Consider the following 25,982-nt stretch of genomic DNA (forward strand, 5'->3'; position numbering starts at 1 on the left):
CACCACAGTCCCTAGTTACAAAAGCATTTCACTTTTGTTATTTTGCATTTAGTTTTTTTGTATTTCTATCAATCACCCAAAAGCATATACTGAAAACCTACAGTATTATACTATGAGGCACAACCAGTGTATATATTTATGTATATAATTATGTTGTCTTTGTTTTAGGTGGGGCTCTTGGGATGTAAATATTAAGTGTTTAATTAGAATATATAGCCTGTACGTGATCAGTCCTGTTGGGCCCTTAGGAGCAGGAGGAGGGTATTAAAGGAAGCTGGTCCCCTTTGTCAGGGGAATGTGAGTGGTGGTGGAGCTCGCTGTAATTGCTGGAGCTTGTAAAATTGTATGGTGTTCACTAAGAGTAAATAAACAAGAAAAAACTTTCCATGGAACTGACCTCTGTCTCAGCCTCTTTTGTAAGGAAACGTGAAGCCTCCACTGGTCAAACTGACACTAGTGTAAAGGCAAAGTTAAAAGTCAAGGAATTCAAGCGCCATACAAAAGTTGTCCCATGGTTCCCTGTTCTGGACTTGCTGTGCAACTTACGCCTGCACAGAAACCTAGTTTCACCTGGTGAGGTCATTTTGGATGAAAACAGACACTTGTTATTTATGTAACTGAGCTGTATCATCTACCCTCCGTGTCTCCTTTTGTAATTATCAAAGGTGTTTGGACTGTTCAGCATCTTAGTGGTCATCTGGTACATGGTTTTATACGTAATGTTTCAAACTTGAAACACTGGTCATTAAACATAATGGACAAAACAGGGCATCCATAAAGTAATTTAATTAACTTGGAAAGTTGTTATTAAATTATTTCTTGCTGCATTTGCAGAGTTGTACTAACTGCTCATTACAGGGCCTCATTTCGATGCGGGGTTTGGTGCTCCTGCTGGGTTTGCAGTTGGCAAAGCGCATTCAAACATCAGGTGGGCTGCAGCTGGAGTGAGAAAAACGTATTGGCCTATCTGGTTTACACGAAACCATGTGAAGAAGTTGGCCGAAGAGTCTTTTTCTTTTTTGTTTCTCTAAAACGACCTACATTAAAATCAACGTTGGTAACCTCTAAAGAGTCTGAAGCGTCTGTAATTGATAATAATTACAGAGACATTTCAAAAGTTCATCAGGTGCCTAGGAAGCACTCCTTCATCTTCTTTTCACTGTGCCTTCTTTTTCAGCGCCTAAGTCCCGTCTCTTTGATCTATCCATTGGTCTATTTTGTCCTGGACTGTAAACCTTGTTGTCAACACAGTTTCTTTTTTATCTCAACACTGTCTCCCTTCTCTACAGCCCTGGAAAACAAATCATTGCAAGAATTACCACACAGACACCCTTGACTTTTAACTACAGCTAGTTATTTACTTGTGTTCGCACCTAGCACTGGTAAGTTTGTCATATACAGTATTTTACTGTAGTCTTCCTTCATATCGTGTCAATCACAAATACAACGCAAAGACACAGAGATGCATTATTTTCATTCAGTAGAGCTAGACTGTGCAACAAAAAGGTAGGGAAGGAGCTGGGACTTGGTTCAACTACCATGGTAGACCAATAGTCCCTGTTTTTTTTTATCCACAGGGAAACATTTGTTAGAAATTGGAGCAAGATGGCCCGAACCTGTGAGCTGAACTTTTGACTGAGCTGAAGAGTGTTGTGTTCACTGACAGTAGGACTGCCAACATTGTCAAAATGTCAGATTGGATAGACTCAACCTAATGTGTGATCTGAGTTTCTTGTGAGCAAAATGCCGGAGCAGTCACAGCTGAGAAAGCTTGTTACTGGTAAAAAATTTAATCTCGACAGATGTTAAACTATGCTTGTTTACATATATTCCAAATCTAATGAAAAAGCATCTCAAAAGAATAGCCGTGGAAGGTCGTCACCAACTTGCTTCCTCCGATTCTGAAATTCTAAATTAGATTCAGGGGTAAATCAGTGCAGAGGACAAAGCAGTCAAATGACTCCAGCTGTTCCACACTAACGCCGGGATCTCTTTACTGTACGCCTTAGGTACCCTGTGCATATGATTTCCTGTTTAAAGAACATGATGCGTGTACCAATCATGCTGTGACCTTGATTAGAGCCAAGAGAAAATTTTTAATTTAACAAGATTTCTCTGTAGTGCCAGTTATTCCGGTAATTCTTGTCTAGGTTTAATAACAACAAGTAGCGGAAATTAATTGAGTTCCAAGTATAGTTTAGTCAACTGATAGCTGTGATTGGCAAATATTTTCACGACCTCTCAACAATTTCGGTAATTTATATGTAACTTTTGATTTGAAGTTGTAGCTGTTGCTTATTAATAGATTAAACCACACAATATATTTAAGTCTAAGAGACTATATCATTAAATAATGTATAAGACGATCCACTACAGTGGAGAAATATTTAATATGAAGAAACATAACATTTTTCTTTTTTGGTGTATTGAATAATTCCAAAACCTGACAAGCATCAGCATTCCTTCATCTAGTGCAATCCAGACCAAGTCAACTACAGCAAAGCAGAAACACTGTTCAGGCGGTGTTGTTGGTGGTTAATGCTGTTAGTGACTTGTAACCTGTAGATTTCATTAACACTAATCTCAATTTGATCAGATTTTCCGTACTAAATCACACAAGAGTCCCACAAATTGTGGGGAAATTTGATATAAAGCTTGCAGAATTCAATTGTATACTTATTACGGGGGCACAGAGAAAATATCACAACGAGGAAAGCAGTAATTACAATGTTGTCAAAACAGAAGAAGATACACTGCTGAATCGGATACAGATAAAGATTTTTTTTATAAAACAGGTCAAGAAATGTCATAAATGTTTTGGCTGTTGATGCAGGTCATGCGTTTTAGTGATTATCTACAAATCTCTTTGGAGCGTTTGTGTGATTTATGGGATGCCATGAATTACTGCACAGGAGGTATGTCACAGACTTGCGCAGCTACCCATTTGTTCTCACAGAGTAAATGTAGGCTTAACATTGCTGGGAAAGAAATCGTGCATGTTTGAGTACATTTATCATGGTGCTGACTCCACATGCGGCAGCTTCGGTTTAATCTGAAGTCTCATTGTTTAGGACCAGACACTTGTGTAGTGGCTGAAGGAGACTCTAAAACAGTCCACCATCCCTGGATCGAAAGTGACAGCACATAAAGAGCCTGCACTAGGATACAGTGGGTGATTAAGGGGCAATGACATTTAATATGCAGTTCTTTGGAGCACCACAAGGACACAGCAGTGTCCTCTCATTGCTTTGATACAACAGGGTACAACAAATCTTTCACCTACACCCTTCCCTCTCTACACCATTCCGCTATAAGTCAGTTTGCTTGAGTGTAAGATATAGGCTTGTCAGGATTCACCAGCGAGTGTGGTGGTGTGATAGAACTGCAATTTCCAAGCTGCAGCCTCTCTAGATATTAGAAATCATTCCTCCCCCTATGGAAAGAGGCCACCTATTGTATAAATCGCTGCCTCGCGTAACACAGGCGAGCTGAGATGTGATTGTTCCGAGAGAGGCTGGACAATTTGGAAGTATTTGGACGGGAACATGATGCACCCGTTTCTTACACACAAGGAAATCAGAGTGCAGGAAAAGTAGAGTGTGTTTTTATTTTAGCCCTGTTAAGATGGAAGTTGTATTTGGAAGCTGGGAGTCTTGGGAGCACACGTCTTTTGTGGCAAATCACCTCACAAACAAAATGCTGTAATGCAGACTTTCTTCTCAACATCTTGAGATTCTTGTGTAGCTAATCTGAACTTTGTTAAGAAGTCAGGTGCCTTGACTTTAAGGTGAGACAACACATACTCTGGAAAGTTGCCTTGCTGTGAATCTCTGTCTATTTACAAAATGACACCATACAAGACTCATAGACCAGTTCATACACAGACAGTAGGCTGCCAACTAAAACTTTAACATCACTAAAGTGTTTGCAGGTAAAATACAGTCATTTGCTACAAGTCTGCAACATCCCGAGAGGTGTGATGGGTTAGTAGATTATACAATCCCTGTGTCTGAACATTTGTTTCTCAATATCCAAAAAATAAGTCTCACTTCAGTATACAGTATGTGCCGCGTTCTGAGACACGACTTCTGTCCGCTCCTGCAGGATTAAATACGGTTCTACAAATATACGCTCTTGGGAGTCTGTGAAGTCGTACAGCAGAGTAAAAGGTAATTTGCCTTTTTTTCTGTGTGTGACATCGTTCACAACTTTGAAACTAATGTCCTTTGACTGTCAGTGACTTTTGAGCCAAACCATAATCTTTCCACAAACCTGACTGAATGTAGCTTTGCCGTTTCTACCTGTCAATTCTGTACCTTTGTACAAGTCATTGTGGTTAGAAAATATCCATGTGCAAAACTTGCTTATTCACCCCACAATTCACTAAAGAAAATTAAACACTATAATCACTCTCTGCAAGAGGATGCAGAGGTCGCTTCACTTGTACATCCTTAATGGCCACATGCCTTGCAGCTAAAGGCCAAGATTAACTGTCACATTTTCATTTTTTTTTTTTTGAGTGCCATCTCATGCCTAGATACGGTCTACAGAAATACTAGGAACAGTGATGTCTAAAGGTAAAGAGGGCTCTAAGTAGTGAAAGTGTGGAGTGCACGCAGCATGTCAGGTGTGGACATTGGGGCCTCGAGTTTGCCTCCTATCTCTCGATTCTAATGAAGCTTTTTCTGGCTGGTAGACTTGTGCAATTGCTGCAGTAAAGCTAGTAAAGCAGGGAGTACAAAGAACAGCCAATTTTTGAGTGCACATGTGATCAAATATTCAAAATTACAATCACAGAGACAGTCATGAAGCACCTGAAAAAAGGAGTCATGTTCTACGACTATTTCTCAAACTACCGTAAATTAGACAGATCTGGTATCTATGATCTGTAATCTGAATCTGTAATCTATGATAATGATACACATACACTAAACAACACTGTACACTTCTTAAAAAAAAAAAAAAAAAATAGAAGAGCAAACAAATCACGAGTAATTAAAATGCAAATAAGAAATTCTCTAGAGGAACTCCTCTTTTCTGAACATTAAAGAGCACCCGCCTACTCAAAACAAAACTAGAACCCTGAAAAGAGCTGTATCCTTGAAAGGGCTGAACTAATCAGACTCGCAGTCTGACAACCCTCAAATGTCAGATATTCTCTGGTATTAGGTCTTTTATGCTTTTGTGTCTATATAAATTAAAGAGCAAAGTGAATGTCAGGCTTTCAAAAACTACAAACGTGTTTTGAAAGCGCAACAGCGTTGCAAAAGTGTATTGACTAAGAGCCCAATGGGCAGATAGCTTATAGTACATAGCTATGTTTTTTTGTCAAAAGGATGAGAGCCACTACATTTATGTTCTTTTTTTCACAATATGCACTAGTTAATTAAGGGGCATGACGGACAGGAAAGGCTCACTGTGGCTCACTCTCCCCAACGCCATTCATTAGTCCATCACCTCAAGTTAGAGAATGGAGAAAATGTTTTTTTGCAAAATTGAGGTGCATAATAGAAAGGTTATTCCAAGAGTTGGCAGCATAATTGTTCATTTGTGACCACGGACAATGTCCCTTCACTGCTACACAGGTTACCCTTTTACAACTCATTTCCCCTTGTAAAAACACTGGCCTACTTTAATGTGGGGAATTGGACAAAAGTGATTCTGCCAGCAAGAGAGCTATCTCCAGTGACACGAAGAGCAAAGAGTTCTGCAATAAAGCCACGGTAATCTGTGAATATTTTCACACAAACTATTATTATGAAAGAATTGAGTAATTTGAGGGGAAATCATTTTAACCCAGCTACCTGCCATGGGCTGTAGAAAAAAGATTACACTAAACTAATATGATTAGGAAATAGTCATGGACAAAAACACTTCATTAATGCTCCCAAAACTGAAACGGCTCTCTAAAGGAAATTATGGCTCTCCACAGAAGGCTCTAGTCATATATCCTTAATGGCTTTAGCCTTGCAGCTAAAGGCCAAGATTAACAGTCAATTTGTCCTTTTATCTACCTGAGAAAGACCTTGAAAACTGATTTCAGGACATACCATCTCGCCTGACTATGGTCCACAGACAGGAAAGGAATAAAGAAATGTCTAAAGGTAAAGAAGGTTCTATAGTGAATGTATGGATTGCAGTAAACCTGTCAGGTGTGGACACAGAGACACCATATACGGACACCTCCCTTCTAATGAAGATTGTGCAATTGCCGCAGTGAGGTTAGTAAAGAAAGAGCACATAAAGGAGACAGATTGGGTCAGTATCATTGTCAGCCTTTTAGAAGGTGTACATCTGATCGGATCTGACTCATTATTTGGAGTTACTCCACTAATCAGTTTGGAGAGCTGCAGGCTGAAGCTCTTCACCTAATAACTCCTTCTTGTGCAATGCATATGAAGCTGCTCCCCAGAGGAACATGCAGAAACGTTCTGTTAGAAGTCACAACATGCACTCGTTTCAGAGGACCAACGAACACGTTGGTTTCTTGTTGGGCTTAGAGCCTGACCAGACCAGGTGCAGTTGTATTGACTTGGCATCTTGAGGTTGCTGACATTAGCATACAAAACACACAATCTGGATTTCAATCAGAAAAAACTGTCAGTATTTATTGTTGTATTTAGGATAAGAATATATTGTTTTCTACATATTTCTCTATGAAAATACCATGAATATAAATCTTGTCTCCAGTCGCTTGACAAAATCATACACAAGGACGTTACAGCTGCCCGGTCAGGTATGAACTTTTGGTGACTTTGCTCTGTGTCAGGGATTAATGCCACCCCCACTGAGCTGACTAAGTGCCCATTTACACAGAGCGGAGAGATGCATGAGTGAGAGCAGCAGCCTAAATACTGCTTGTTTTGCAATTCTGCGCGGACCCAAAATCCCTGCGAGAGGGGAGGGGGAAGGAGGGAGGAGGGAATAAAGGGGGGAACTAAACAGAAAGCAACAGAATGATATCTTCTTTCGCTTTTTGCCTATAGAGTCCTGAATCAGAGTAGTACTATGTCTGTTTGTACGCGCTGTGATTTAGAGAGCAGTAGCTGAGATCCATTAGCAATGAAAAAACATACCCTCTCCATGCAGGAAGTGATTTATGTATTCAATAAGGCTCTCTGGCTTTCATTCCCTCCTTTGCCTCATTTCACTTCCTTATTCCTGACAGCAGCACTACGACAAGTCCCGGTATGGAAAGTGTAATTTACCAAGCGAGATGTCCTAGGTAGGTAGGTATGAGTACAACTGCAACATGAACCTGCTGTAATGGAAGTTTGCTTTGGCTACTTTGTACCAGTAATACACTGTAAAAAAAAAAAAAAAAAAAAAGGGAAGTTCTTCAAAAGTGACGATCAAAAGACTCAAAACAGAAAACACAAGGTGACAGAAGCTGCTTCATCAGTAGTTAAAGGAGCTGATTACCTGAGGCTGATTTAAGTGTTGTTCAGCGTAACACACTGTAAACATTTAGGATGCTGTAAATCATGAATCCATTTGGATCGAGGCTCGTACATTGTGGATGGTTTTCTGCATCACCAGGTGCAGCACCCTTGAGGAAGATCAAATCCATGTGACTGATAAAAGTCACGCCGGCCTTCATTAAATTTGATATTTACCCTGGTGTCACAAAGACCTCATTATGAGCATTATTAGTTGAGATCGCAACTTGCCCTCGCGCCGTAATGACGTACAGGCAATAGTAGACGAACACACAATTAGCATTGTCGAAGGAAAGTACATGCAGTGCATTGTGGTGATGTTTAACAGTCTTTTTAATGCGGAACTTCCAAAATAAACTGAGCACAAAAACAGCACACATCTGTTGTTGGGCTGCAAGGAGTCAAATTTGAATATTTACATGTCTGGTTTTGGCTGACAGGCTTTACTTAAAATACACTGAAGCAGCAAAACCTGTCATTAAAGAGGCCAGAATATGAAGGTGTCAGGAGTGGAAATGTCATTTTTAGTTTGCATTTCCAAGGGAAATCCCTCGATACATCAAGGGAAATCCCTACAGCCACCAAACGAGTCATGGAAATACATCAGTTGCCTATGAAGAACTCAGTAGATTAGCATTTGAAGTCAGACATAAATGATAGGTCTACCATCCGAATGTTCTGTTGTTGCTCTACTTTGCTTTCGGACTAAATAAAAGTGCCCCAGAATATTCTCTTCAGATTAAGCATCAATTTACAGCTTCGAATGCACTGCCTTTAAAGGGCAATCCCACCAAAACCCATTTGAATATGAAAACAGGTTAGTTGCACCCTAATCGACTTTTATAACAAGACCTTTATCACTTTATTAAGTAAAGAAATGAATGTAACAAGTGTGTCGATAAGGTTTTTTCATGTTACCTTTTAAAAGCTGACAGCCCCATAAATTGTAATTACAAGACTAAAACTGGCCACATCATGAAAATTGCATATAATGGAAGACGAGTGAAAAGGGTAAAGGACAAGAGAAGGAGCCTTGAAGCAGGAGTGAATAAGGGAAGGGGGAGAGCACAGGCGGCGGCAAGTGAGGACCGAGCAGCCAAAACCTGCTGACTACTCCTGTTTCCAACAGCTGGGTAGGGAAACTCACAGCAGTCTTTAACATATGCTATCACTGAGCAATTAATCTACAGAGGAAAGAATATGGGAAGGACAACAGAGAGATATAGTAAGAGCCGGCAAAAGGGGTCAAGAAAGTAAGAAATCAGCAGAAAAGGTTTGAGGAAGAAAGAAAGCTGCTTACAGTAACACCCACTAATTTCCCCAAAGACAGGTGCTGGGGATATTAATCCAAATAAGCTTTGCCAGTTTCTCTGCTCCTGCCTCAGCCAAAGCTTTCTAGATGATTTCCATTCCAAGTAATCTAATGGCCAAGTCATAAAGCAAAGGAGAGGCTCAGCCTGCTGTTCACCACTGAATTCAATTGGGAAATTTGCATTCACTGGTCTCTGATCTATGGATTGGTGCCTAATCTTACCTATAGGTACAAATTATAGCAGTGGACAAGTCCTTAAGACAGATGTTGTGTGATAGAGAATAGTGTAGGCCAGGCTTCTGAATTAAATGACCATGACTTAATAGCTTCACCAGAAGGAGCTTTATTATACACCTGAGCCCATACACTACAGCTGTCTCACTGTCCATTGAGCCAAGTCAGACACTTGAGACACCCCTCCCACAGTCCACATGGGGGAGTGGGCAGGGAGGGGAGTTTGCAATAGGAAGAACAATTGCAATTTAGTTTTCTTCGTTTCGTCAGGGTTCTGAAAGAACAAGACTGAATCAGTACTCTTTAGTCTGACGTGAGGTGGCAGAAGGCTGGAACAGACTGCTAGGTGGTTTTGTTTCTGACAGTCTTTTAAATGACATGCTACGGCAGCCCTACAATGGCAGCTCCAGCCACATCTGTTCAGGGAGGAAATTGTAGCAGTGATGGTGAAGGTGACCCGTTAAACTAGTAAATTAACGGTGGGCTAGACATTTTGACATTGCACTGAATAAATATATTTTAGTTAAACTCAGACAACAATACCACCATTAACCAGTTGAGCACCTTTGGATGTAGAGTCAGTCAAAGTAATCTAGTTAAAAAACAAAACGGCAACAACAACAACAACAACAACAACAACAACAAAAAAAAAAAACTACCTCAGGATAAAAACAAGATGGAAAGCTTGAAAACATGTAGTGGACGGCCCAGTCTCTAGACTTTAACACCATGGAGCTGGTTTGTAATGAAGTGGACAAAAGAGTGAAAGAAAAGCACCCTACAAGTGACACACATTTCTGGGAACTTGTGCAACAAAATTGGGAAGAACTGTCTGAAAAATATTTGATTTAGGAAAAAAGACACACAAGTGTGTTCACATGTTAAATTGACCAAAGATGATTACTTTGATGAGTCGAAAGCTTAGAATATATTTTGGGTTACATATTGATTCCATGTTTTGTTTTGTTTTTTGTAAACTTCAGTTGTTTATTTGATCTGTGCTTTCATTTCAGAGCAAATGAGACATTAAACTGCATACATTTTAATAAAAAATAAAGAAATACTGCACTGTTCTAAAACTTTTGGCATGGTGTATGTGCATGTTAGTGTAACCTCAGCCAAGGTCCGTGATTTGGCGATTCGCAAAACAAAAGTGTATTTATACCGAAAGGGCAGTCCTGCAGCACTCATAAGAACATGACTTTATGCTCATTTGACTGTATTCAAAGGCATGAGGACAAAAAGTCTACAACAGTGACAGTCATTGACAGCAAACCTCACCCTGTGGTTGAATGCAGCAGGAAATAAAAATCAGTGGTGAAAGAGAAGCTGCCTGATCACCCCGAGGAATAGGCCGGCGTCCACGCTACACTTCCTTTATTTAACAGAGCAGCAAATGAAATTGGTTAAAAGATTCTTCTTTGGATGTGATGTCATTTTGGAGATATGAAAAAAGCCAGATGGGGCACAGTTCATGAAGAGAAATCGCATTAGTTGATGTTTCACGAGCAACAGCTTCACCAGAACAGAACTTGAATATCCTGCTTTGTGTTTCTGAGATACTTTGTCATACATGTTAAAAAAAAAAAAAAAAAGTCAGCTGACTGTGTTTTCTTCAGAAGGAAGTAACAGCCTCAACAGTCTTTTAACATCCAGTGCATCAAATGTATGAGGAGAGAGGGACTGAGAGGGGAACGCGGTTGTCTTACTGTTGCCAACACTAGGACTCTGCAGCTACTTTCATATTGACAGTAACCAGGTCAAAACAGCGATCTGACCATGTTTTGAGGAGGTGGACAACTTTTGTGCACTGGAATGTGCTGTGATGTACCGACTGGAGTAGGCAGAGAAATAATCAATAGAATTACAGGAAACGGCTGGCTGAAAGCGCATTAAAAAAAAAAGAAAAAAACTAAAGGTTTGTCTATTTAGAGCTCAACTGACCTGCCACAGGAAAAGTTACACAGCTTTATTTACTGTACAACATGATTCATTGGAAATAAAAGCGTCTGTTCCAGAGGCACGACAAGCGCTAAGATAATTTCTATGTTTTATTGCACTGTGTAGTTCCGAGGCGCCTCAGTTAATGAGACGCAGTCAGTCGGGTTCTGAGTCTGACTTTCAATCCGCCACCCACTGAGCCACCATATTAAAATTACACCACTGGGGAAGAGTTCAGCCAGCGGAAAACAATGTGTCATTTTAATCCGTATCAAATGATATGGATACAGGAAGAAAATGTTATCATTTGGAGATTCATTGTCATTAGATAATTGAAGAGTGAAGTGATTCATCATTTGTCTCATTCTGACTCAATCTACGTTGTATTACCAGAGAGTCTACAGTCATGCTTCATTTCACAGATCTCGTTTGCATCTAACAATATATTAGTCTGAATACAGTTTGAAAGATGAAAGTGCAAACTGAGGATCAGAATGATGTTTTCTGGTGTCACAGAAGACATGCTCGTTCGGTTAACTTTCAATTCAGTTTTTCTCCTTTGACCCGTCCTTGCACAGACCATTGTGGCAGTAATGTAATCTCTGTGCAGATGTACGCTCAGAAGGCTGTATTATAATTATCTTAAGTAGCCTTTATTAGAGATAATGGACCTTCGGGATTAGACCACGTTTAATTACAGCTACCAGATTAGGCTGTAACTATATCTACGCTCCACCTGGGAGAAAATTTACAGGTGTTGTGCATGTCACTAAATTAAAATCAGTCCTTGATACCTCATACATGAGATACATCAAACGGAGCGCAAAGATATGAGTTGTGTCATCTATGGCAATACTAACGGATTGTTTCCCGCAGGGACTGACAAAAATATCAGACAGTTGTGACACTTCCATTAAAACCTCCAGCAACCTGTTTGTCACCAGACATTCATAAAGTCATGTGTTACAACATGGATCTGACTTTTAATGTGAAATATCTATCATGACATGACAAGTTCCAGATGCATAGCTCCATTTTACACACAGTTAACAAGGTGATCTGCAACGGCAGGATTCAGCCACCCACTCTGGGAATTATTTGTTGTTCAACACTGCAGTGGTATCAGTAATACAATAATTAATGTGTGTAATTACTAATAATATCATATTAGTAATTATTACACACATTAATTCAACATCTCCTAGGCAATCAATCGTGTCATGAGTTAGCCTTTTATAATAATGAATTCATTCTTTTGAAAAATATTCAGACTTGCATCACTGGAAGGCCATTCTTAATATAATGCAATGGTGGATTCAAGTTTCTCTCACATGTGTGTAAGCTGCTCATTGGTGCAGAACTGTCACTAAATTAATTGTGAAATCATGTTTGAATGATCAGATTGTAGCAAAGAGACTTTCCACTTTCAGCAAATAAATGAGTAGTAGTATGAGTAGTATTCTTTTTCTTAAAACATTAACATGTGGCATATATTAACATACGTGTACTATTGTTTATACATCTACATGAAACCAAAACATTTAGTGTCTACTCAGATGAAGGAAGAGGAGGTTGCAGTATTTTTTTGTACTATTCCTGAGATACACTTCAATATACACTTAAGGCATGTGGGTACAGCATCAAAATAAATACCAGCAAAAATATCCTTAGCTATGTGAACAAACTCCTTTACAATTTTAAACATAAGCTTCATAAAGATTCTCATGGGAATGAGAAGGACAGTTCTTCTCCCAGTCCAGGGTTTCCTCTGGTTGGGGTAGCCTCTCTTAGCAGGAAAGACATTTGCTTTCATGGGTTTAGGCTGAGCCCTAGTGGAGAAACAATGAACTACAGATTTAGTCATTTTTGTCCTGGGTCTCGTGTAAACTACTACTGTGATACACAGAGTCAACACAACACAAAATTCACTAAAAATACTTATTAGGTTGAGATAAGTTCACAATCGCCACCTCCTCACCCTGGATGGTTTCTGGGACAGGTCTCCTCTGATTCCTCCTGTAGTCCACCACCACCTCCTTAGTCTTGCTGATGTTGAGTTGTATTGGTGATTCAGTTGCTCCACTCAACAAATCTCTCGATCAGTCCTCTGTACTCCTCCTCCTCACCATTAGTGATGCATGCATGTATGTGTGACTATGGAAGAGTCATCAGAAAACTTTTGGAGGTGGCTGGTGTCTGAGTTGTAGCAGAAGTCGGAGGTGTAGAGTGTGAAGAAGAATGGTGCCAGTACAGTTCCTTGGGGCACCCCCGTGTTGCTCGTTAGGATCTCAGATGTGCAGCCGTCCACCCTGACAAACTGCAGCCGTCCTGTGCAGTAGTCCATAATCCAGGCAGCAATGACAGGGTGAAGTTGCAGGTCCAGTAGCTTGTCTCTCAGGAGGATGGGTTAGATGCTGTTGAAGGCAGCATTAAAGTTCTATTAATGTCAATAAAAAAGTGTGAAAATCATAGATATTAGATAATTTTACTTTTTCTTTGTAATGACAGCAAGTTTCAGTTAAAATGTCAAGCAAGCATTTAAAACTCTGAGACGCAATTTTAATTAGGTTTGCCAGTGGCAGATATTTCTTAAATTTGGTAAAGCAAAGTCATTTCCCATTTCTGTATCCTCCTTATAGTAAACAAAGTAAAGTAAAGAACACTGAAATTCTGGATGATATCTTAATTTGATGTCTTAATTTGATGTCTTAATTTAGCATTTTGTTTTGCAGGAATAAGCAACAATAGCAACAGCTAATGAAAGGTTATCATCAAAACCTTTGCCTGGTCCACGTCCTGCACAGCGCTGGTCAAATTGCTCTGTCATCTTGCATTCATGGCCCACAGAGTTCCTCAATGTGGATGTCATTTTTCTTTGCAAATGTCCTGTAGAAATGTAGACAGCGTTTTGCATATGAGAAGGAAATAAACCACACATTTATTTCAAACATGTGGCTTGCCAGTCATGTGGTTCACTGCAACTTAATTGTTAGAAAAAGAAAATCATGTGTCTAAGTTTGAAGCAAAATTTACTCTCGAATTTACTGTCAAAATGACAGCAATTTTTGTTTTTATTCATTTTTTACCCAGGACATGTCATGACTGTGTCATAATGATGTCTTCAGTTGTCACTGTGCATAATGCTGTTCTGATGGGTGTTGATGTGCTCCACACAAGAAACAATGTTAGCCTAATAGCATAATTGACCAGGTCATTCGAACACTTTCAGAAAACAAGAAAAAATACAATTTTTAGCAAGCACACTGGTATTTTTATTGATAACTGTGACAGTCAGTCAAAAAATGACTTAGGCAGTTATGCTATTAGGCTATCGATAAATACCTAGAATTTGTTTTGTTTTGTTTTGTTTTGTTTTGTTTTGTTTTTTGCTGACACCTCCTGGAGCAACATCACTTGTCAAAACAGAAATTTCCCTAGAGAGAGCCTTCCCCACTTTTTCTGTCCTGAGTTGATGTCTATTGCAGGCCATCTGTGGCAGATTGAACACAGTTGTTGTTGAAGCCCAGCCTGACATTTCACAAGTTCTCAGTAGAAAAAATTGCTTTGTTGACAGATGTCTGCCGTAATGTTCAACCAAGAATAACAACAACAAGAAGATTTAAACATCAGCTTACGTCAATACGTGTGGCAACACGGATGTGAAATGTGGTGACAAAGCTAAAGTCAGGTAAAGTCAGGTAAATCAACAACAGTCAGCAGTGGGCGAGTACCTGAACAGGTTCAAAAGTGTCAGTCAGCAACACGAGTCTGTGACATTAGTCAGTCACACTCTCCGGGCAAAAGAGAATAATATACGTGTCAGCATATAGTATGTCTTGTCTTATTTTAGTTACCTGAAAATGCTGACTTAAACTGAATACTAAAGACTAAAAACTAAATCATTAATTGAGACTATAGATGATTTTAATAGTAAATGTTAGTCGCATGACTTCAGACAACATCAATGAGATGCAGGACATAACTAAGATGAGTCTTAGTGAAATGGTGCACAGTGAGTGAGGACTTTGTAGGGCTTGATGATATCAGACAACACCAATTTACTTTGACGTAAGAACTCACCTTAGGGAAAAATAAGACATTTCTTGACAACACAGCTTCATCACAACACTTTCCTTCCAGACTTCCCGCTTCTAGTGCAAAGACTTTTCTCACAAGACATTTTGACTTAACAAAGGAGGTGCAATCATGGATGGCTGAGTACCAGCAACAGGGACACAGCATGCAGAGAAGTAAGACCTCCGCTAAGTGGAATGCAGCGATCATTAATACACGTGCTTTCCCTACTGTGACCAGTAAAAACGCCAGCCGAGGAAAAGGTCTGCTGCTGCCCGTGACTGCACACGAATATGCAATACGCTAAGGCATTTGTCATCAGAGTTTCATGCCGTTTCAGTTGCATTATAACCGCAATCTGCATTTTACTAATTTTTAATCTTTTTTTTTTCATTACATTTTTTAAATATTCCAAAGTATTAGGAATTTGGGCGTTCTTAGTCATCTCTGTGTTGTGTTACATCAGCAAATGGTGAGAGGTGCAGCATCATGGCTAACAACAGGCATTACATTTTCCAGCTCCTTTGATATGACTCATTCGGACAACTGACCAGCAGAAAGTAAAAGAGAAAAAGATTGACCCGATTCTTCTAGTAAAATCCTTTATTTCATTTGAGTCATGTAGGCTAAATATGTCTTGTATGTCTCCATCTTTCTCTCTGTCTCTCTGTTTGATCAGGAACATCAAATATAACAAGATCAAGCAGATGAAAATGAAATGAGGAAACCAGTGAGGAAGACAAAAAAAGACATTGATTTTTAATGATTTGCTCAATTTGAACTTCATTTTATAGAATAAATACTTTTGAACCAACAAATCCCCTCAATCCCTTTTGTTTAACATCACTAAGTTTCCTCAGTCGTCCAGCATGAGAATATGGAAAGGTGTTCACTTCGGGTATACACAAAAAAAAGATGGTTCCACTGTATGTACTACAGCTCTTAAGACACAAGTGCTCCTCTTAATAATGAGATAAATGATTCGGGAAAACAAGCAACAACACAGTTTTTGTTGAGTTTCCTTAAACCTACTTACACACCTCAGGCATGAGTATAAAAGAACAGTTCTCGGAAGAGAGGTTTTCAGGATTTGATCAATAGGCATGATGCAAAAAAATACTGTTCTCTAAAGCAATAATGATTCAAAGGCATCTCCCCTTGTAGCTGTCTTTCTATGTGTTGTAAATAACGGGCTTTCTGTGACTGAAACACAATCAGCAAAGAATCCCACGTGATCCGACATGATGCTCTTAACAGTAGGTAATCTATAGCATCTCACTGTTAATGCAAACACATGGCAGCACCCCTGCTGTAGGCCTGACATGCACTCATCTGTAGGTAGCTCCCCCTTTCCATTCCCAAGGCAACAATTCTGCATTAAGAAGTCATCATAATGAACTGGAGTATTTTATGATGCAGTGAAGTATGAGTAGGCGTAATTTTTTAGGGAAGGACAAATCTCAGATTAAATGATTAAAACTAATGATTTGTAAAATTAAAACACTTTAAATAAGTCTGCTACAACTTGAATGCTCCGATGGTTCACCGAATGCACTACACTTGTTATTTTGTTCCTTTGACATAGTAGTAATAATTGTATTGTGACCAGCACTGGACCTGGAACCTAATGTTTAATTAGTTGTTTCAATTTTTCCTTTTAGTTTTATATTGTATCTGCTTTTACATGAATTATATTTAATTTGAATGTGGAAGCTTATTTTGCTTCTTCATCATGTGTACTGCCTGGCTGATTTAAACATATCGGTAGTTATAAAATTAGTTTTGCAAGCCAAATGTCTGCCGTACACACTTTGCAAACTGGATGACTACCGTCACACTCATAATATACAATGATATATTCATCGTGAAGCTCGCCTCTGAGCTGTTCTTGGAAAACTCAGTCCGGCAGGCATTTGCATTGTTGCACAAACGCACAAGGGAGTACTGATGCAGAATCCCTTATTAGGTCAATAATTTACATGAACTTTGTATTTTATTCATGAAATGTGCCCACTGAGACTATTCAGATGTCTTAGGGGCAGTAAACAAACCACGAACACATCTCTGTTTATAGCTTAACTTGATGAGAAACTGTGGCACCACCGCCAGCAGCAGAGCGAATTCTTTTTGAGTTGTGGGGAAAGTTCACAGAATCATCCGCAAAACGTCAAGCTCAGTATGTGTGATGTTCATCTAGCTGCACGTATCGGCTCACTCAGTTTTTTAATTATTATTGTTGGATTCGTTTTAATCAATTTTCCTCAAGAACAGTGAAACATATATTAAAGTCAAAGTATTCAACAATGGTAATATACTATTATAACTAGCTATTGGAGCTCAAAGGAAGGGTCTATAAAATGTGAAAAAAGTCAGTGTAATTTTTTGCAAAACCAAAAAACAACTTTGCAGTGCAATCGGAAAGTTTCTCTGCATTTTGAAAAAAGAAAAGAAAAGAAAAGAAACAATAACAGAAACACTCTGTCACAAGTTACATCCCCATAGATGCATCTCAAGGTTTCCAGTCGGCGTTTAACTGAAACACGCATATGCAGTTCGTTTTCATGGGCTTAGATGAAATGAGCCAATATTGATGTATTGCCTGTTTTGTTTTAAGCTAACGGTGTATAAAAAGAGATTAGATACATGATGTCCTTGTTCTGTACATGCTCATATACACCGCTGTTTATACTTACCCATCTGACAGGAATAATTTGGTCCTCTCAGTACAGACATACAGAATAATGATGCCGTCTTTTCTCCCTCAAGTAATGCTGATTCACAAAAAAAAATGTCTAATTGTGGAGAAAAAGATTTTCTATTTAGCACATCCTATTGACATATCTACAAAGAGATGCGTGTAGTAGTTACTTGGGACATCGTCAGTAAGGGATGGAATATATATATATTTTTTTTCTTTAAAAAAATCCTCTTTTCTGTTCCCTTAAGTCGGGAGCTGAAAAACACCAAACAGTGTGTGAAAATAAATCGATAAGTGGGTAATACGTGGATAAATAATAACAGTAATATCAGTCTGTTTTACAGTACAAACATCAAAAATGAGTCTGACGGAGTGCCGCCTTCATGTGCCACCGTTGAAGGCCGGCGCACACCTCCCGAACAAACGCGAGTTAAAACTCAAACATGTCATTCTGTTTCTTAGCCAGCTTGGCCACCTCCTGGCGGATCGCCTGCACGAGTGCAGAGGTGGAAAGGCTGCTCAGGGGCATGGTGTCCATGTCCTTCAGCACCTGGGGCAGACTTTGCTGGGATGCTGTGCTAGGGGCCGAGGGCGCCTGCTCCAGTGTCTGGTTGTACTGCAGGGGCAACCTGATGGGGCTCCCCTGTGGGTAACGAGGGTGAGGAAAAGCCTCAACATACCCAGGCAGAGGCACCTGGAAAACAGTGTAGACAGGACATGTGGCAGTTATTACCATACAATAAACAATGTAGAGTTAACTTCTTTTTTTTTTTAAATCGCTTTTAAAAAATAAACGGGTGATAAGTTAAAATATGCACTATAATATCTAGAAAAAAATCTCTATAAAAAGGCCAAGTGAGGAGTTTTAGAGTTTGTCAGGTGCCAGATCCACAACACAAAGATAATGAAGGAAATGGTTAAAAAAAAAGAAAGAAAAAAAAGGTGTTCATTTAGGAAATGTGCTCAACTACCCCGGTGTTTTGTTGTGTCCACTCAACGCCAGCCATACATTCAGTTCAGCAAATGGTTTCTAAATGACACAGGCTCTGCGAAAAGACACTGCATGAAGGCATCTGGTTGAAACAGGCAAACAGACAGAGGGAATAAAAGAGAAAACATTCCACGCGAACATGGGGAGGAGGGAGACACATGGGTCATAACAAATCTCACGGGGCAAATGGAACGTGCTGTAAAGAAATTAAAGACAAAACAAAACACAAACGGTAGGAGGATGCTTTGCGGCTGCTGTTAAATGACGCCCAATCCAAAACCAGAGTATGAGCACAAAAGGTACTTGGAACCAATCCCGCGCACTGTATACATGACAGATATATTACTGTCATAATACTTCTATTATGTGTTTGAATGTTTATTACTTTATAGCCTTTTGATGGCATGTATGGGACATCTTGCCAGCCAAAAGGAGACACTATGGGTGAGGAATTTCATAGCAATTACTTAGCCTCGTTTCTGTTTGTAGGACAAACCTATTCACGGTCTGAATATTTTCATAATTTTGCAGAAAATTACTTTCTTGTAGTCCCTCAAAAGAATTATTTAAAATTAACAGGCCAATGAGCAACTGGGGCACTGAGGCAGCTAGCCATAAATATATATCATAGTAGATGGGTTGCGTTGTTCCTAAGCAGGTGAAAGGGGCTTCCTTACAGAGTCTGCCCACTGCGGCAGCACATCCTCGGGTTCCGGTGGATAGGACATCCAGGAGGGACTGTGGTAGGAGGTGGGTGGTGTGGAGACAAAGTACTCTGAGTAGCTGGATCTACTGGCTGGGATGGCGTAGACAGCTGTTATTGGGTTTCCTGTGGAAGACATGAGGAAGCATGTTTAAAGGGATGAATACCACACACCAATGTTTTATTTTGCTGGCACATGATTAAAGTGCAGTATGAGTTACTTTTGAAAATGCAAAGTCATCTCCTTGAACGCTTACCTGAGTAGTTGGACACAGGCTGCTCTCCAGTTATAGATGGAAGTGCTGCTCTAGTGGTTGGCCCATATGGGTTGCTGTCGTGTTGACTCCGCATTTCAGTGACAGATGTCTCTGAGCTCCTTGCTTTAGGGCCCAAGTCAGAAGTGGAACTAAGGCGGACAGAGATCGGGAAGACATAAACAAACGGTTGCTGCAACACCACGCCACTAGATGGCAGACACAGTCCGTGTGGAAAAGTGAGCGCCTTATTAACATTCCAGCCATCTCTCAATGCACTGGTTCAATATTAAAATTTATACGAGGCCTAAAATCACCCTTGCCGCCGTGCACCACCTAGTGACTCGCTAGTCCCTGAGTATGAATTTGAATGTGAATAAATATGAGGGGATGTCTGTGTTAGCCTGTCTGCATGTGTGTGTCTGCAGGTTTACCGTCTTAAGGAGGTCCCAGGAGGAGGCCCAGTGCGAGGTGGTAGAGGAGGAGGAGAACCTGTGGCCATCTCAGGAAGCTGGGTAAAGCGAAAGGCCTAAAACGGATAGTGGAAGCCACTGAAGGTTTAGGGTTCTTTGTTAGATGTTATGACAGAAGGTACATTCTCTTAGCCAACTTACTGGTTTAGGTAAGCTGCACTGATAGACGTCTGCACCATAAGATGGTACCCACTGAAGGCCGCCCCGTCCGCAGCTCATTGTCCCGGGAGCACTGGTCACCACGTCTGCATAAGGGAGGGGAGGCGGTGCCGAGCTGTAGTGGTCCGGAGGGGGCTGGTGGTGTTGGTGGTGGTGGTGGGAGTGCCTCCCGGATGTGGACTGCCCCCCTGAAGCCAGGCTGAATGCCTCCTCCAGCAGCAGGTGCATCTGCTGTCGCACTTCATCAATGGACGGCTGTGAGCTCAGAGTGGATGTCTCTGAGTGGCCTTTCAATCCCCGGCCATACATGTATCCCCGTGGCCCCATGAGATGATCAACATTCGTCTCCTCAATCAACTCTGGCTCAGTCTAAAACATGAAGTTCAAAAGGGAGAGACTGAACACACCCGCTAAAAACTCTGACCTCTAATATATATATATATATATATATGTGTGTGTGTGTGTGTGCGTGTGTGTATATATGGTGTATATTTTTTTTTACTTCTCCTTCTTGAATCGACAGGATGCTAAGAGATAAACCCTGAGACAGACAAGAAGAGTTCAAGTACTGTAATGTCTCCTGTCATCTCTCTGTGTGTTGTTGCCAAGACCATGCTGAATGTAGCTCCAAGACAAATCAGCTCGAAGAGGCTGCCTGTAGGTCTGAGTCAGTGACCATCCTCCCCTCTAATCTATATAATTCATTTCATCTCCATCTTAATTATTCATTCGTTCATTCATTCTTACACTTTCCAAACTTCCGCCACCTATTCTTCAGCCACAGATTCCATCTATTCAGTCCTTATATTCGGTGATAAATTAATATGAGTGGAGGCTGCCCTACTTCCTGTGCAACCAGAGGGTAGCCATGGGAGACCTAGCGTGGTGCACCTCATAAATCAGACCCCCCCTCACCCCACCCCACCCCACCCTGCAACACGGAACGGCAGAGGCTTGCATCTGCAGTGATGGGGCCTGCAGCCACACTAGTCCCTTTGTAATCAACAGGGCCGGCAGTTCTGATAAAAAGAGGTAGCTTGGACAGGCTATATTGTGTCATATTTCTAACAGAGCTGAACAGTTTGCTGTGGTCGACCACAAGAGGACCAGTATGTCACGGCAGTGGGTGGACAGAATGAAAAATATAATAAAAATTTGTTCATGACACCACACTGTAGTCCCAAACATCTGATGTATCCATACTGAAAGCTCAAGGGGCTATTTTCAGAGTAGATATTTAACTATAAATAGTAGGGAAAGCCCAAAACTATATAAAACATTAACATTTAAGACTCCATTAAGCCTTGCATGTACAGTAAGTGAGCTAACACGCACAATAATAGACCAACTTATACCTGTGCTCTTCCTTACGTGCCGAGTCAAAAGGCAAACAGGTCGATGGGAGTTCAGTGAAGTCTTCTATGAGTAGCTCAGAATGAAAGCTCTTTTTAGGAATGTCCGCTTGATTGCTCTTAGGAGCTCACATACTTGTATTTGGACCACACACACGGAACCATAATGGTACAATAAAAGTGTGGAGACATAAACCAGCCATCCCAAGATGCATTATACATCAAAACGACAGGCCCTTATAAATCCCACCTCTTAATTATGAATGAGCCACTTCTTTGCCTTCAGCTCGCGGTGGCACACACAAATACGACCACACAGAACAGGTTTGATTTCTAGCTCTGTTGCTGCTAATGTTATCATTCCATGTTATCAGACCTGGAAACACTGTTTAGTGTTTCACTGCAAATTCCAGTGTGAGGTGGCTTTACTTGTACTTGTATAGGCCAAACATTTAATTTATAATGGAATCATGATATCCTTTATACGTCATGAGAGAAGTTGAGAATTATTGAATGGGACTCTATCGGAGCCAGATATGTTTATGGAACCTGTCCTTTATATGAAACACATAGTTCAGCTGAGTTTAGGTGTATAATTTAGTCTAAGCTGGTGTCTTCCTTTTTTAACTGTCCCTCTGTAGCACGTTAACTTTGCCCATAGAAATAAGAAGAGGAACATCTGCACTAAAGACTGAACTTTTTGGATACACATGGTTGACTGGTGGTGGTTGACGACATATGACTCACATCATAGCCACTGTTGCGGATGCCTCTCCTGGGCCTCTCTCTCATTACGAGCAAGTCCATCTCTGTTCCTCCAGGGCTCGGACTGCTTAGACTCTGTCTGCTGCGATAGGCCGTCTGCCCTACCTGGGAGTGCCTGCCAATTAGAGTGAAGAGTGGACTCAGTACAAATCAGACCTGGGGTAGATATTCATTTATAACATTTCAATTACTTTTTCAGTTGCAGTATGGGTGAAGTGAAAGGGGCTGTGGTGTGAGAAAAGGTCTGGTGCAGTGGGTTTATTGAGTCAGACATGAAGAACAAGGCGAGGAACCGTATCTGGCGTTGTTGGGATATAACAAAAAAACACAAAAAAAAAAAAATCCATCAAAGTGTTGTGTCGCTTGAGAATATAATGGAGCTTTTTTTCAACAGCAAAATGCCACACTGATAAAAACAATTAGCGCATCAAAGAACAATGTACAATAATGACAGTGGACAAGATTCATATCAGCAGCATGCTCTGATGGGATCACTTCAGCGCGGGGAATTCATGTTGGTGGCGTCACTGCTCAGTCACACAGTAAGTTTGACAGCACATAACTGCTACTTGTTCATCAGGGCGGTAAGTAAAAATAGCTACCGAACTGTTTTCTATTCTGAGAGCAGCTGTTCTGGGGCTTGAGAGGGTTAATGAGGAAAGGCTAATTAAAACACTAAGCCTAAATCTGTAAACTAAAACCTTTCCATGTTTATCTGCCTCTGTGAAGTAAAAGCAGGACAGAACCAATGCATATTGGACCGTGCATCCTCTTTTCTCTGTTGTGGAGACTCCGGACTAATCAGACAGGCCTGACTGGTGTCTCACTGCCTACTAAGACAGGATAATGACAACATTAGAGGAGACAGTTCCACTTGTCTATGAGCTAATTAGACAAGACATGGGTGGGCAGGAACAGATAGCCGGCGATAGTCGAAAGCCAAGTTGTCCAATAGTAAGTCCATGTTACCTCCAGCGCAACTGTAGCTGTCCAAAGTTAATCTCTGTAATAAAAGTCTACTCAAACTCGCGTAAACACAGACTTTCCCTTCTGTGTGCATTCACCACGGGTTCCACTCTGTTTTCCACCCTGCCCTCACCTCCTGTGAGACTTCACGTACGTGGAGCCTCGCTCATCGTCAGGCTCCAGGGGTCTGCCGTGCTCACCAGCTGCCCTCTCATGGCCAGGCCGCTGTCTCTGCGCTACTGCTCGGCCGCTGCCGCTGCCGTTGGTGGACGGGAAGTCATAATAGCCCTTCCTCTTAGCCTTCAGCCTCAGCTTGTTCCTGTAGTGCTCGATATCTGACTTCTGCTTCAGAGCCAAGTTCACCTGCGGAGAGGAAAGACGACAAGATGCAACAGAGCAGGTTGAGATCGGCGAGAACAAAAGTCTGACAGCAGGTCTCTTTGCTGCATGTGGCTAGCTTTGTCCAGGAAGTTGCGTGTGGAAGACAGATCAGATGATTCATGAATATAAGAAGCTTTAAAAAATCTAACTCTTATTTATTATTACAGTCTGGATTGGAATATTCTTTTCATCTTTATAATTCTATTTTAACATCAAAGAGAGATTCTTTAAAAAGTATAGAATGCTGTTTGAATGAGAAGGCGATTTAGCATCTTTCTGCACATGTATTCATTCATTCATTTATTCAAAAGCACGTGTTTATGTCAGTATCTGTGCGTGTGCATCACCTCTCCATTGATGATGACTGAGTCCTGGCTGCGGTCAGAGGATGCAGGGTGTGAGTAGCTGTTCTGAGCCACCATGGGCTTTATGGAAATGAGCTGCAGGGAGCCAGAGGAGGTGTCATATGGATCTGAAGAACAGAGAGGGAGCTCACTCACAAAGAGACTACAAATACCGCTAATCATTACATTGTCAGTCAAAGGGGGAACAAACTGTCACCCTGCCTCTTTGTCTCCCCGTCTGAGCCCCCGTGTCACTCGCTCTTGTCACCTTGTCACCTTTAGGATTATGTCAAACAATTCATCTGTGTCAGCAAATGGAATCGTGAATGGATGCAACAGATCACAGAGATAACTTCGCTGCCAATGTTGTGGCGGTGCATTTTGGTGATAAATGAAAGAGACTGACTTTGCACTTCCGCTTCTTATCTGACAACTAGATTCAGTTTTAGTTTCCCTTAACGCAGCTGATGAATAATGCAGATCCACCCATTAAGAAAATCCTAATCTATAGAGAGCTTGATCCAATTTACAAGCGCGAGTATTTGAATTAAATTCATTTAACTCACACCCACCACATGTGGAACATTTCATTTCGGCGGGCAAGAATAGAACAGCAAATAATTCAACGTCCAAATGGATTTTACAGAAATTGCTCAGAACCTTCGCATCTTAGACATTGCCGGGTGTCTCTGCACTTTTACGGTGTGTATGTGTTTGTGCCGGTGTGTCACAGCATCCACTACTCTGACATGCTCTATTATATCAGCAGTGTCTGTCTCATGCATATTCATCAGGTCCATCTCTTCTTCCTGCTGAGTGGCTACCTATCTGACGATAAAAAGCTGCAGTGGCAATGCATTTCTTTCACAGTCCTCATGGGCAGGAAATGGAAGAAGTGTGCCGTGCAGCAGGGCACAACAAAAAGATTTTTTTTGGGGCATTTGTGACACACCTGACCTTGTCTGCAAAGGAGCTTTAGAATAAATTATTTGTATTTGCATCAATGTGTGACTCTCACCGTCCCTATTGCAGATCTCCTCCTTTGTCAGTTTCTGCTGCGCTGTGACTTTCGGCACCGTCAGTCCCCTGCCGGAATTCAGCTTCTCTGATTCGTTGCTGATGACGGAACCGTCCTCACTTGGCAACTTGCTGCATGTAACCATAGCAACAGGAAAGGCGGTGAGCTCTCAGGAAGCTTGGCTCACAGCCAGGTTATGTCATCCCTTTAACAACCTCACCTTCCTCCCTCCCTCTCCAAAGCCCATGTCCAGTCACCATAATGTATCATTACACTGTTTGTTTGAATAGTGGAAACAATGTACGGCCATATTTGAGCTTAATTCAGAAACTGCTCGTCAAATCAATCCATATCCAGTCTAGACAAGATTGTCCCAGTATTGCAGAAAAAACAAAATATATATATATATATATATTAATGTGGAAAACTATGAATTGCTTTGTCAAGTGTGTGCTTTTAAATGTAAGCTGGTTTGCATATGTGCATTGCTCTGTGTTAATGCATGTCTTTACAGCATATGAATGGTGTCATGTATCTTTCAAAGCAGTGTGCATTCAAGTCTAGAGTGTAGCAAGACGGGTTCTTGCATTAATTGGACATTTTTTCCAGACCAGACCATTTCTTTACCCAATTCTTGTTTCAGTGGCTTCAAACGCTGTGCTGCAGTTGGAATTAGAGCTGATCAAGTCTCAGCTCAGAAGACCACGAGGCTGACAGTGACATCAAAGCACCATGGTCTATCCCCTAATTGTCTGGTAAAATTGATAACGGCAAAGACAGACAGTGGAGCAGTGGCTACCCTCCCCTACTCTCACGGAGCCAGTGCTGCAGAGAGCTAATTCCACAAAACAGTCACATGCTTGACAAAGATATATAAT

At 40.9% G+C, this 25,982-nt stretch overlaps 1 protein-coding gene across 1 annotated transcript in view; it reads right to left on the reverse strand.

Annotated features, from left to right (window-relative positions):
• Nucleotides 1–15,585: 15,585 nt before the first annotated feature.
• kiaa1549lb (KIAA1549-like b) overlaps nucleotides 15,586–25,982 on the reverse strand; it is a 57,468-nt gene continuing 47,071 nt past the window's right edge. The window contains exons 14-22 of the mRNA XM_047581503.1: nucleotides 25,105–25,235; nucleotides 24,090–24,214; nucleotides 23,495–23,724; nucleotides 22,378–22,510; nucleotides 20,261–20,647; nucleotides 20,081–20,175; nucleotides 19,650–19,798; nucleotides 19,367–19,518; nucleotides 15,586–18,392 (exon numbers count right to left, since the gene is read on the reverse strand). Coding sequence (XP_047437459.1) covers nucleotides 18,129–18,392; nucleotides 19,367–19,518; nucleotides 19,650–19,798; nucleotides 20,081–20,175; nucleotides 20,261–20,647; nucleotides 22,378–22,510; nucleotides 23,495–23,724; nucleotides 24,090–24,214; nucleotides 25,105–25,235 — 1,666 coding nt within the window. The 3' untranslated portion in view covers nucleotides 15,586–18,128. The remainder of the gene's footprint in view (nucleotides 18,393–19,366; nucleotides 19,519–19,649; nucleotides 19,799–20,080; nucleotides 20,176–20,260; nucleotides 20,648–22,377; nucleotides 22,511–23,494; nucleotides 23,725–24,089; nucleotides 24,215–25,104; nucleotides 25,236–25,982) is intronic.

The sequence above is a fragment of the Mugil cephalus genome, chromosome 3 (assembly GCF_022458985.1).
Source record: "Mugil cephalus isolate CIBA_MC_2020 chromosome 3, CIBA_Mcephalus_1.1, whole genome shotgun sequence".
Classification (NCBI taxonomy): Eukaryota; Metazoa; Chordata; class Actinopteri; order Mugiliformes; family Mugilidae; genus Mugil; species Mugil cephalus.